The 12563-nt window shown below is 47.4% G+C and overlaps 1 protein-coding gene across 1 annotated transcript in view; it reads left to right on the forward strand.

The window, feature by feature from the left end:
• The window catches only part of ODF2L (outer dense fiber of sperm tails 2 like), a 409562-nt gene extending 397064 nt beyond the window's left edge, over positions 1–12498 (forward strand). The window contains exon 14 of the mRNA XM_021090781.1: positions 11075–12498. Within this exon, the coding sequence (XP_020946440.1) occupies positions 11075–11089 (15 nt within the window). The 3' untranslated portion in view covers positions 11090–12498. The remainder of the gene's footprint in view (positions 1–11074) is intronic.

Genomic DNA, 12563 nt, shown 5'->3' on the forward strand with positions numbered 1-12563 from the left:
CTGCTGCTCAGGGCTGAAGTCCAGGTCCCTCGCGGTTCGGCCCCAGAGCGCGGTGTAGCTTGACCTCGGGTCTGCACACCCGGCCTGGAGAGGGCACCCTTCTCAGCTCTTCCTGGATTTTGCCTTCCTGAGTGGCTTTTTATCAGCACGTTGGCACCAGCTGTGGCTGCAAACACATTCAGAGCAGCCGCATTCAATGCTTTAAACTCTAGTGGGTAGACGTTTTACTGGAGTTAACAAAACCATTGCCAAATGGAACATATGATTGGAAGACAAACTTTGGAGCACATTGGATTTTTTAGGCTTGCGATTTTTGGCCGTTTGACTCCAATCAGTGTGTCCTTGAAAGCTTGATTCTGATTTTCGGAACCAGCTAGGTTGTGATTCACACAGGCCTCACTGGTGGGTAGAATTTTTCTGCCGCACCAGACTTGGGCGCCAGTGATCTGGCCTTGAGCATCCGCTGCGTTTCTGAGAAAATGTCCTCTGCAGGCAGGCCCGCGCTCCCTGAGAGTTCTCTGCACAATGTTGACTTTCCCAGACTAAGGCACAAGCGTTGGAGTGGCCTTGCACGAAGGAAGGGCAGTTTTGCAGGATCCTAGACTTTTAAGTTTCCCCTCAGATCCTTTGTGGTGTGAGGTGAGAGGGGACCACGAAATTTTCTGGTTTTCAAGATGTTCAAAGCTTTGGACTGCTCGTCCCCAGAAGTCCCCCTGAACCACACACGAAGGTAACAAAGACAGCTCAGATGGAGCATTCATTCATTCATTCATTCATTCATCTTCTGCAAGTAAAATCATTGATGAGACTATTTGATAACACTGCCTTTCCTGCTGCGAGTCAGACAGTGACCTGGGTACTGGGCCTGTGTTGGAATCTCAGAACGGCCCGTGAGGGAGGTGGCATGAGCGGATCATTACGGATCAGCTTACCTGATCCTTACCTGCTCCATCTGGTTTCCGATCGGGTAACCAGAGCGCGGAAAGCTCTCCTCGTCCTGGGGCTCCCCGATTCCTTCATGTAAACATGCCGTCTGTTGAATCAGTCTAGGCTTTGTAAGGTTGTGGCATGGCAGGACCTCATCCCTTTTCTTTCAGAAATTTAAGAACTATAAAGATTTGAGTAAATGCCTATGGATAGTATGGACATTTGGAGAACAAATGCTGACTTGCGGACTTTGTGTTGCTATTTTGCTTGAGAAATTCTCCTGAGATACAAGCATATGCATCCATCATTCTCTTCTGAAACATGTGTATATGACAGTGAGCCAAAATCGAATCCTTCTGACTCCCACTGGATGACAGCCTTTCGCAGACATCCACGGGACACACAAACATACTGAACTCAGGGCGATAGCTAAGGTGCACATGTCGGTGGGAACCGCGCTGGGCTTGTGCTGACCCCAGGCAGTGGTGTATTGTCATCTCAGCCAAGCACATGCATTCCTGCTGGAAATGCAAGCAATGCTTTAGGTGAAAAGAATTTCAGAATGTCACAATTTGCACACCAGCAGCCTCTCAAGAATCGAAGTCTCAGTTTGCTCACAGCTCATACCGTGGTGGTGCAGTCTCTTGATGAGCTTATCCACTTCCCATCTTGGTATAATGAGGGCAACTTGACTTTGAAAATAATGTCGATTTTATTAATTTTATGTTTGAAAGGGACATAAAGCATTTATAAATGTTTTATTAATGTTTTAGTCTTACAGAGTTGATAGGTTCCTGCTTGTGATCCGATCAACTTGAAATAAGATCTCCCATAAGTATTTAATTTTATTTGATTTCCTGGGTGTCTTCAGTTCAATATAAACATCTGTCGAAGATCACTGGTCGCCTGGATCTATGCCAACGTTCTTGCCTAAAGCTGAGTGTATGTGCAAGTCGGGCCCTGGCTTAGTAACTGGTGGTGCCTGCTGCCAGGTGACTTCTTTCTGGACGTGGATTTGAGAGGGCCTCTCTGGGTTCTGTTACCAGACACATGCTCAGTGTGAGGCTGGTACATCCTGCATCCAGACGTGGAGGCCACAAGGTTTTGCTCACGAGGAAACTGTGACTGCATCTCAGTGGGTGGTGTTTGATCTCTTGTGATAAACGATGTTTTTGGGATCCACTTGATAGGTCGTCTCGCCCCCGAGCTGACTGGAAATCTAAGGGATTCTGCCATTAAAAGAATAGGAAAGCCTGAACTCCTGTGCATTTAAAAACTTACAGTGCTTTTAAGTCTTAGGCGAAGCACCTGCTATTTCTGGGAAGATGCAGTGAGTACACCAAAAGCAACTCAGGCAAAGCTCATGTTATCATGTTGCACTTTATTGCATTTTGCAGATACTGCATTTTTTAAAAACGGAAGGTTTGTAGCAGCTCTATGTCAAGCAAGTCTATCAGTGTCCCTTTTTCAACAGCACTTGCTTACTTCGTGTCTCTGTCACATTTTGATAATGCACATGCACTACCGCACGTGCCTTTCCAGGAGGTGGTGGCTGCATCTGGTTCGGGGATCTGGGGTCTGTGGCCTTCGACATGGCTGTGGCAATCGTTCTGGGACACCGGGAGCCACCGCCCCGGTATAAGGTGTGACCTTAATCAAGTGTTTCCCCCCCTCCATGGGCCGTCTCTTTGCCCTTCATCCTCTTCTCGGGCCTCCTTATTCCCTGGGACACAGTAGTTTTGGAAATGAAGCCAGTCAGTAACCTAAGTGCTCAAGTGGAAGGAAGAGTTGCAGGTCTCTCGCTTTAAATCCGAAGCCAAAAGTGATTACGCTTAGTGAGGAGGGTGTGTTGGGAGCCGAGATGGGCTGGAAGCTGGGCCTCCTGCACCGGTTAGCTGAGTGCGAAAGCAAAGAGGTGTTCTCGAAGAGATGGAACGGACGCTGCCCTGAGCACACCGCCGAGGAGAGCCGAGCAGCCTCGCTGCTGATGTGGAGGAAGCGGCCGTGGTCTTCCCAGGAGATCAGACCAGCTGCGATGCTCCCGTGAGCCAAGGCCTCATCCAGAGCCAGGCCCCACCTCTCGCCCGCTCGGCGAAGGCTGAGACAGGCCTGGGAGCTTCAGAGGAAAGTCGGGAGCCAGCAGAGGCTGCCTGCCCAGGCCCAGGTCGCCCTCTCCATTGCGTGAAGTTCAAGGCGAAGCAGCACGTGCTGGTGTAGAAGCTACAGCAAAGCTGTTGGGGGCTCGCACTCAGAAAACTGAGGAGGGCGCTGCACGAAACAGCAGGTCCTCCCTGTGCATGAAGCCATCGGAGACGCGTAGCTGGAGAGGAGCTGTCACCGCCCGACCGCAGGGCTTCAAGCTGCGGGCGGACTCTCTCGGTAGGGGTAGGGCTAATGCGTGTGATTTTCAGTGGAAGCAGGTGCTTAAGCCCCGTTCCCCGAATCCTAGGGCCCTTAAGAATTGGGTAAATCTGCTCTGCCTGTGCTTGCTCTGCAAACAGCAAAGCCGGCACAGCAGCGCTGTGATGACAACGTGGTTTACTGGCTAATTTAAGCCCACTGTTGAGACCTACTGCTCCGGAAAAAAGATTCAAGATTTGACTGTGTGTTGATGTTGCACCTGGTCCCTCACGCGCTCCGACGGACACGGACGCGAGATTCACGTTGTCTTCCTGCTGCTGACACCACGGAGTCTTCTTATGAAAGAAACACGTCTCCCAAGGCTTTGGCTGCCATAGGTAGTGATTCCCGTGGTGACCTGGGCAAAGTCGTCTGAAAATATCTGGGAGAGGATCGCCCCTCTAGCTGCCGTCAGAGCAGGTGTGACTCATGGAAGAGGTTAAAATATCCACTTTAGTGGGAGTTTGGAAGAAACAGATCCAGATCGTCCTGGATGACTTTGAAGGGTTCAAGACGTCAGTGGAGGAAGCAGCTGCAGATGTGGAGCAAATAGCAAGAGAACCAGAAATAGAAGCCTGTAAACGTGACTGAACTGCTGCCATCTCGTGATAAAGCCTTAGCAGATGAGGAGCTGCCTTTTATGAATGAGCAAAGGAAGTGGTTTCTTGAGATGGAATCAGCTCTGGTGAAGATGCTGTGAAGATGGTTGAAATGACAACAACGGACTTAGACTACTCCATAAACTGAGCTAAGCAGCGTGGGGCTTGAGAGGCTGAGTCCGACTTTGAAAGAAGTTCTAATGTGGGGAAAACGCAATCAGCATTGCATGCTACAGAGAAATCGTGCATGACAGGAAGAGTTAATCGATTTGGTAGCCTTCGTCGTGGTCTTATTTTAAGAAATTGCCACAGCCAGCCCAGCCTTCAGCAGCCCCCACCCTGATCCATCAGCAGCATCAATGTGCAGGCAGGACCCTCCACCAGCAAAAAGACTGTGACTCACTAAAGCCTCAGATGATTGTTCAACCTCTTTAGCAAGAAAATATTTTTTAAAATTAAGGTATGTACGTGTTTTGTTTTTGTCTTTTTAGGGCCACACCTGTAGCATATGGAAGTACCCAGGCCAGGGGTCGAATTGGAGCTGCACCTGCTGGCCTACTCCCCCGGCACAGCAACGCCAGATCCGAGCTGCGTTGGCAGCCTGTTCTGCAGCTCGACAGCAACATGCAGGGATTGAACCCGCATCGTCATGGATACTAGTCGGGTTCGTTACTACCGAGCCACAATGGGAACTCCGGTATGTACATGTTTTTAAACATGTAATGGTATTTCGCACTTAAGAGAGACTACAGGATGGTGTAAACACAATTTTTAAATGCACTGGGAAACCAAGACATTCCCGTGGCCTGCTTTATTGTGGGGGGCTGGAACCAAACCCACAATATCGTCGAGGTAGAACTGGACACGAGGCAGGATTGTTGTTTTTATTGTTGTGGGTTAAAAGACTTATCCTGATAAATAATTAATTTCTGCCCTTTAGGCGGTACCTCACCCCTTTCTCAGAAGTTCAGGGAATTTGGAGGGGAGCCCGCTGAGCAGGATGCTGGTTGCTTCCTGGGAAGTCTTTGGCCTTGTAAGGAGCCGTGTGCCAGGCACCATCTGTGGAGATGATTCTGTCAACGTGGTGTCCCGTCTGGGCAGCACGAGGATGAGCCAAAAGCACAGGATCCCCGTAGACCAGGCTTCTGCCCTGGGATGTTTCATGGAATTTCCTCAGGTCAAGAGATGCTATTGGGAAGATCCTTTCTGACCCTCGATAACTGTGAGACGCTTCAGACAAAATCAGCTGGTCTCTGTTGGCTGATTTAGAGCAAGTAAACTAAGCTCTGAGCCTCAGATTCCTCCTCCCAAAAATGGGGTTGATGACATATACGTATCATAGGGCGGTTTGAGAGTTGAAAGAAACAAAGCATGAAAATAGCGCAATGCCTACCATATATTAAGCCTTCAGTAACTGACAAGCATTCTTTATATTTTTAACAAAGATAAACTATGGATCAGCCCTTGGTTGGTTGGCGAAATTCTTATTCTTTCCAGAAGCACTCAAGCTGGGAATAATAAGTTATTTCATTAGGGATGTGTCAGATTTGCTGTTGGGAAAAAGCTTTAGAACACGGTACCGTGAACACACCCAAAGAAGCAAAGCAAACAAAATATCGTTATCACATCCATAACCACCCCTGGAAGGCTTTTCCTCATAGGCATACCTCCAATATTAGTTGAATTGAGGAGTCATCGGTGCTGGAAGAAGATCACTTGTTGGCAGTGAGTAAATGCCTTCTATAATTTATCTCACCTTTCATTGCCTTTTTTTCTAGAGAATAGCTTTAGAAGATCCTTCTTTTTTGAATATTGCAAAGAATTTTAATTCATAATGAAAGTATTAAGCGAAATAATAATAAAACAATTTTTAAATAAAACATTTAAAACAATTTAAAAACACAGCAGGGCATAAAAGAGCATTGCAATGTTTGTATAAATACACACATTGTAAACTTCGCAGCTTCGGGAAGCCACACTTTTACATTCTGGAGCTGTGCACTTACAGGCAAATAAAAGAAGGCAAAGGAACAAATTCTTACATAGAGTTACAGCCTGGACAGCTACTTCCCTAGAGTTTTATCACCAAAGAGAAAATAAGTAATTTTTACAAAGTTGAAAAAATAGAAACAATTCTTTGCTTTTCAAAGTATCCAAGAATTATAGCTTCTTACGTAATTACAGCTTCCTAATTACAGCTTCAGGAAGTTTTTTTTCCTTTGAAGTTCAGTTTCAGTGTGCACCCTAAAACTGTAAACAGAGATACAGATGAAACAGTACAAATCCACAGTCCTCATCAGTGTACTTGGCTACAAGAATCAATTAGGTGCTCAGAGCTGGGGTGGGGATGGTGTCAGCTGCTGTGTGTTGCGTTTGCTGCGTGTCCCAGGCTGCCGGTAGTGGCCTTCTCTTTACTAGCGGTTCTTGGACTTTCAAGGAAGGTGTGTACTATGTTCTGCCGTGAATTTATAGCCCATGGATGAAACCCGGGTCCTAATTTCAAAGCACTGTTATTCCTGTTGGTGCGATGACAGCATTTGTGGTGCCCTCGGCTCCGTGGCACACGGGGCTCCGCGCTGCAGCCACTGGGACAGACTAGGAAAGACCTTTGTCCTATAAGCTGAATTTTCTGGTTGAAAGAGTGGGACATCTGTAAGTTCAAGACTGACCTGAGGACAAAACGATTTTCGTCGTGGTCTGGCTGTAGGGAAGGGTGTAAAATTTACCCAAGTTTCGGATCAGCCCCTTCCTGCTGGAGCCCAGCCCTCACTGTTGCGCTCAAACTTGAACGTGTGTTTGAGTCACCGAGGGAGCTTGTTAAAATACGTATTCTTGTTTCTCGGGTCTGGGGGGGCCAAGATGCTCAGCGGCTGGCAAGGTTTCGGGGGGAAGGCAGCTCTGTCGGCCCACAGAGCGCAGCCAGAAACAAGTGTCGGGAGCCGAGGTTGCCAGAGTCCCCTGGGAACTTCCTTCAGTCTCCTTTGCAGACGGCAGATCGCCCGCCCACGCGAGGCTCTGGGGCTTTTCCCCTGCGCCCAGACTCCCGGCCCACAGTCAGTGGGGTCAGGAGAGCCCCGCCCGCTTGCAGTGGGACCGCTGCTCGCCACGCTCGGGGCGGGGAGGACGGTGAGAGCAAGGATGAAAGACAGGAGTACACGTGTCACCGGAATCGTGCCGCCCCGCGCGTGTTCCGAGTGTCCCTCCAAGTCACATGATAGACCAAGGTTCTGGGGTTCCCGAGGACTTTCGAAAGGCAGCTTGAGAGAAAGTGCATCTGTCCGAGTTCTCCTGGTTGGGCCATCAGTTCTACTGTGACAGTGTCTGTCTTCCTGGCACCTGGCACTAGGCCGTGCAGTCCAGGAAGTAAACATTATAACGGGCAAGTCCATGGCTTGTGTCAGTCACTAAGAAAGAAGAGACAAGGGCAGATAATTTCCTGTAATCTCTTAAATTTTTATTTTGAAAAACTGCAATCCTTGAGAAAAGTTGAAACATTGGTACCATAGAGTCACCGCTTTTATTTTATTTTATTTTGTGTCTTTGCCATTTCTTGGGCTGCTCCTGCGGCATATGGAGGTTACCAGGCTAGGGGTCAAGTCGGAGCTATAGCCACCGGCCTACTCCAGAGCCACAGCAATTCGGGATCCGAGCCGCGTCTGCAACCTACACAGCAGCTCACAGCAACGCCAGATCCTTAACCCACTGAGCGAGGCCAGGGATCGAACCTGCCACCTCATGGTTCCTAGTCAGGTTCATTAACCACTGCGCCAGGACGGGAACTCCACCGCTTTTAAATATTTGACCATATCCTTCCCTTTTGGTGCTGCTGTTGAACCACTTGCAAGAGAAGCCATTGTGACACTCTAGCCCAAACGTTCAGTGCGTGTCATTTGAGGACTCTCCACAGTGACTCTGACGGCAGCATCCTCAAGACATTTAATATATATGGCCATGCAAACTCTCCCTCTTGAAATAAAAATGACTTTTATAGCTCTCCATATTACAGGTTTTATTTTTTGTATTATTTTTTAATTATTTTAAAAATTGAAGTATAGGTTATTTACAATATTATATTAGTTTCAGGTGTATAGCATAGCGAGTCCATATTTTTATAGATTATCCTCCATTTAAAGTCGTAAGGATAGATTTTGTCATTCAGACTCTACTAAAATATCACTAAGCCGTCTCAGTCAATAATTCTTAAAGTGTTGTATTTCTTCCTTTGGTGGAGTGGAGTTAAAATCTTTGTGCTTTTTTTCCCCAAAATTTATCAAAAAAAAAAGCAAAACAAACCCACTGCAGTTAAGATACACTGCCATTGCCTCGGACCAAGTACTGTTGGTTTAGGGATTTCTTACGTTGAGCCAACCCATGGAAAACAGGAAATTACATGCGTGGAGTACTGAGCAGTTAACGTGTGGTCATCGTCTTCCGTGTTAGTAGCTTCTGCTTTTACCCAAAGGTACTGCAACTATGTGAGCATATGACGGATGAGATCAGATGAGATGGATGCCTGTCTTTTCTAAGCAGAGCTTTCTTTAGGATTGATTCCTGCCGCTCTCCTAGCTACACGGGAAGTATTTTTAAGGATATGCCACCGTGACTTTTCAGCAGTTTCTTTTAGCCTGCTTGATGATCTTTTAATGGAAGTAAAGCTATATGTAAACATATAATCTTAGAAATTGAGGTTTTTCTTTTTTTCATTCTCATTAGGAAAATTTTTTTTTCTTTTTTTTCTTTTTGTCTTTTTAGGGCCACATCCGCGGCACATGCAGGTTCCCAGGCTAGGAGTCCAGAAGGAGCTACAGCTGCCGGCTTACACCACAGCCACAGCAATGCGGGATCCTTAACCCACTGAGTGAGGCCAGGGATGGAACCTGAGTCCTCATGGATCCTAGTCGGGTCTTAACCGCTGGGCTACGGTGGGAACTCCCCCTGCGGAAGTACTTTGGGCTGATAAAACGTGTTGTGGCCTACCAAGCGTCTTCTTTGGGAACACGCATCTGAACCAGCCCTTCCCCACCGCGGCTCTCAAATCCTGCCCCTGTGGCCTTGGGGTGCGTCATCTGTCATTCTTGGTGGGATGGGGAACGCGTGACAACAACCTCCCGGGCTCGGGCTCGTTAGGATTGGATGAGAGGAGGCGGACGGCATGCTCAGCGCAGGGCCTGGAGTGTACTCATCCCTCAGCGGATGGGAGCCCAGACTTTAATAAGAACCGCTCTTGTCGCTGCCACGACTGTGACCTCGGTTCCGCGTTCGGGCCAAAGAGGTCGCCTGTACGCAGACGGTGAGGGGCTGAGGCGGCCAGCGCGGTGGGCGGAGGAGCGCGACCCGGGTGGCTCAGGATGGGACCCGCGTCCCGTTCCCATCCGGCGGTGCCACGTGCCTGCTGTAGGACACTGGCAAGTCGGTTCGCTCACCTTCACGTCGGGGCGACGAGCGGGGGCGACGAGCGGTGCCTGCCTCACTGGGGGTGTCGTGGGTGAAATGAGACGAGGATGCAAAACGCTTTGCCCAACGCCCGGCCCGGAGTCGGGTTTCGGTACATTTCCGCCAAGATAAAGGTGGTGTCCGGAGCCTCTGAGCAGGTGAATTTCCTAGTGAGACCGAATCTTCTGAACGGCTCCTCCAAGCAGGGCTTCTGGTTTCGTCCAGGGCCGGTCTCCCGGTCTGATGCCGGGATCTCCTGCCCTGACGTGGCTGCCGGCTCCCCTCACCTGTCCCTGGTCTCTGCGCCGCCGCCGCAGTTAGGTGGCCGCATCCGGGTAGTTTTCTTACCTGTTTGTTGCAGATAGAGTCCCCATTGATCCTTTTCATAGGTTTAAGTTCCTTTCTCAATAATTGTTCCTATGGTTTGTCCTGTTTTTATCAGGTTTTAAGATTACAGTTATGCTAACTCCCTAAAATGAATCAGGGAGTTGGCAGCTTTTTCTGTGGCTCCGAAGAACACAAATAACATAAATATCACCTGTTTTGACAGATTAAATAGAACCCAATTACAGAACTATCTGGTCTTGGTACATGCTTCTGTGGCGTATCTTCTTTTCTTTATGGGAGACTTTTCATTCTCTCTCCAGTCTAGCAGTTTGTAATTATGGGTCTCTTCAGGGTTTTTTTGTTTTGTTTTTTTACCTTTTCTTAGGACAACTTTGATACCTTCTATTTTCGTAGAAAATTGTATAGTTCTCCTAGACTTTCAAATTGATTTTTGTATAGTCACATATAATATTCTTTTAATTTATTTACTGTCTGTGGTATCTTTCACATTGCTAATCTCATGTGGGGTTTTTTTTGGCCTTGCTGTGGGGTCTCAGTTCCCAGACCAGAGAAACAACCCTGGCTTGCAGCATTGAAAGTGCAGAGTCCTAACCAGTAGACCCCAGGGAACTCCCTGTTTTGTCTTTTTAATGAGATTTACTGAGTCTTTTAAGTTTTGAATGTTCTCTCTCTTTTTCTTACTATTTCATTATTTTAATCTTTGATCTTCATTCGTGTCTTCTGCTTTCTATTGGCTTATTTTGGTATTTTTCTAGTATTTAAAGTTAACTCATTTAATTTGTCTTTATTTTTGATAATAAAAATGTTGATGAAATAACTTCACCTGAATTTAGACTTAGGCATATCTCTTATATTTTAATATGAAATGGTCTTTTGTTACTTTCTAAATAATGTGCTTTTACTTTGTTTAGAGTGTTTTTTAATTTCCAGTAGTTAAATTTTTATCCTTTTTTATTGTTGATTTCCAGTTTTATTGGTCTATAATCAAAAAGGCCTGGAAAATTTGCTTTCTATAATGTATTAAGGTTATTTGTAGCCAAATACACAATCAAATACCACAACTGGAAGAACATGTAGTCTTTGTAATATGCATATTTCTAAGAGTGTATCTGTCAGTTATATACATATATTATTTTATTTTTGAAGTCATCTTTGTTTTCAATATTGTATTTGGGTTCAAAAGAGTTTCCTTGGTGCTAGTGTTGCTTGGCACAAAAATATAGCACCTCGGTAAGGAATGACACCTTTTTCACTTCCTCATGTCCTCTTTTAGTCTCGTAGTAACACTGTGGCCCTGTGCCTCTTGCGCGTGCTTTGCTGGCTTATGTTCAGTAGTGCTCATGTGTTTCCCTGCTCTTTCCTTTTAGGGCTGTTTCTGGTGATACCGGTGAGCAGTTAGGGGCAGCTGGGCTCCTCCTGGGGAAGCTGCAGGTGACCACTGGCCTGGCTTCCGCTCCGTGGTCGCCGTCTGAGGCTTCAGGAAGGTCACGTCTTCTCTGTTGGTGGACCTTTTGCTCTTCCTTGAGTCCGCAGAGAGGGAGCTGAACCTGATCGGACCCTGAGACATCTGGGAAAGTGGGAGGCTCAGACCCAGGAATTGCCAGCACGTCCTGGAGGTGCTCGGTGATGCTTTGCTGTAAGGAGCAGAGCAGACTCCTGAGGCACGTGTCAAGGTCCCCGTCTTCTCGTGTGTTTGATAAGCAGTCCCATTCAAGTGTATGTTCCTTTTGAAAGTGGCTTAAGCCCATGACAAAAATATCTACCAAACAAGGTAAAGGGTTCTTAGGGGCTCACCTGGTGTTTTGCAAGGAGCCAATCACTAGTCACGTTGAGACTCTGCCACTCATTTAAGTGGTTGTATGATCAGGTCAGCTTAATGTCTGTGAGGCTGAGGCTCCTTTTCTCTAGAAGGGAGGTGACGACTCTTGACGAGCTTGCTCTGAGGGTTGGACGAGGTGACGGGTCTCACGGCGCCCACAGGGCTGTGGGTGTCCTGTGGCCTCTTCCACTCTGGGGGAAACGTCGACTGAGCGGGGTGGAGACTCTGTTTCTGGGGATCCAGGGCTTTCCAGAAGTCTTCCAGGCCTGGGAGCATAGCACGGACCTGCCCTGAGGTTCTTTTCAAGACTGTCACCTGCATGGCTACAGCCAGTTATCTAGTGGCTTGCAAAGAAATGCCAAAGCCTCAGGCCGTCCACGCAAAGGAAGGTGCCACTGGTGGTCAGACTGCAGCTTACGATGCCTCTTCTTTCCTAAGTCTCGTTTGCCGGAAAGTGGGTTCCTGGGTGGCCCCTCTTTGGAGCAGGCTGGGTTCACCCTCATGGGCTCTGAGGTCTGCAGACCTGCCAGTGACTTCAGGCCTCAGCCATGCTGTGAATCTGAAGTATTTCATGCAAGCCAGTTGAAAAGTAGAGATTCAACTATTCTTTCTTGGATTTCCTTGAAAATCTGTTTCGCATTTATCTGCTTTCCTTCCACCCGATTGATGCCTCGGTCCTACTGAAGATTCTTTGGAAATAAAGAAAGAAAAGACTGTCGTAGCCATTCTGTTAAAGTGAGCATTTAAAAAATAGTCTCTTGTAAAATGAGATTCCTTTATTCTCGCAAAACACGTTCCTAAAAATCATTCCCTAAGAATTATTCTATCAAGCAGCACTATTGAGTGATAGACAGCGAATCTTTAATAGGAGCGCTGTGTGTGGAGATGACTGCCTTTGAACACGTTAAGTAAAATGAGGCTCTCCCCCACCTTGGCCCATGCAGGCCCTAAACAGAATGTGACTTTTGGGGGCGGGGGGACTGTTGTGCTTTGGCTTAAATGTTTAATGGACTGTCATTGAGGGTTTAGCTTTTTTT

The sequence above is a fragment of the Sus scrofa genome, chromosome 4 (genome assembly GCF_000003025.6).
Source record: "Sus scrofa isolate TJ Tabasco breed Duroc chromosome 4, Sscrofa11.1, whole genome shotgun sequence".
In the NCBI taxonomy this organism is placed as follows: Eukaryota; Metazoa; Chordata; class Mammalia; order Artiodactyla; family Suidae; genus Sus; species Sus scrofa.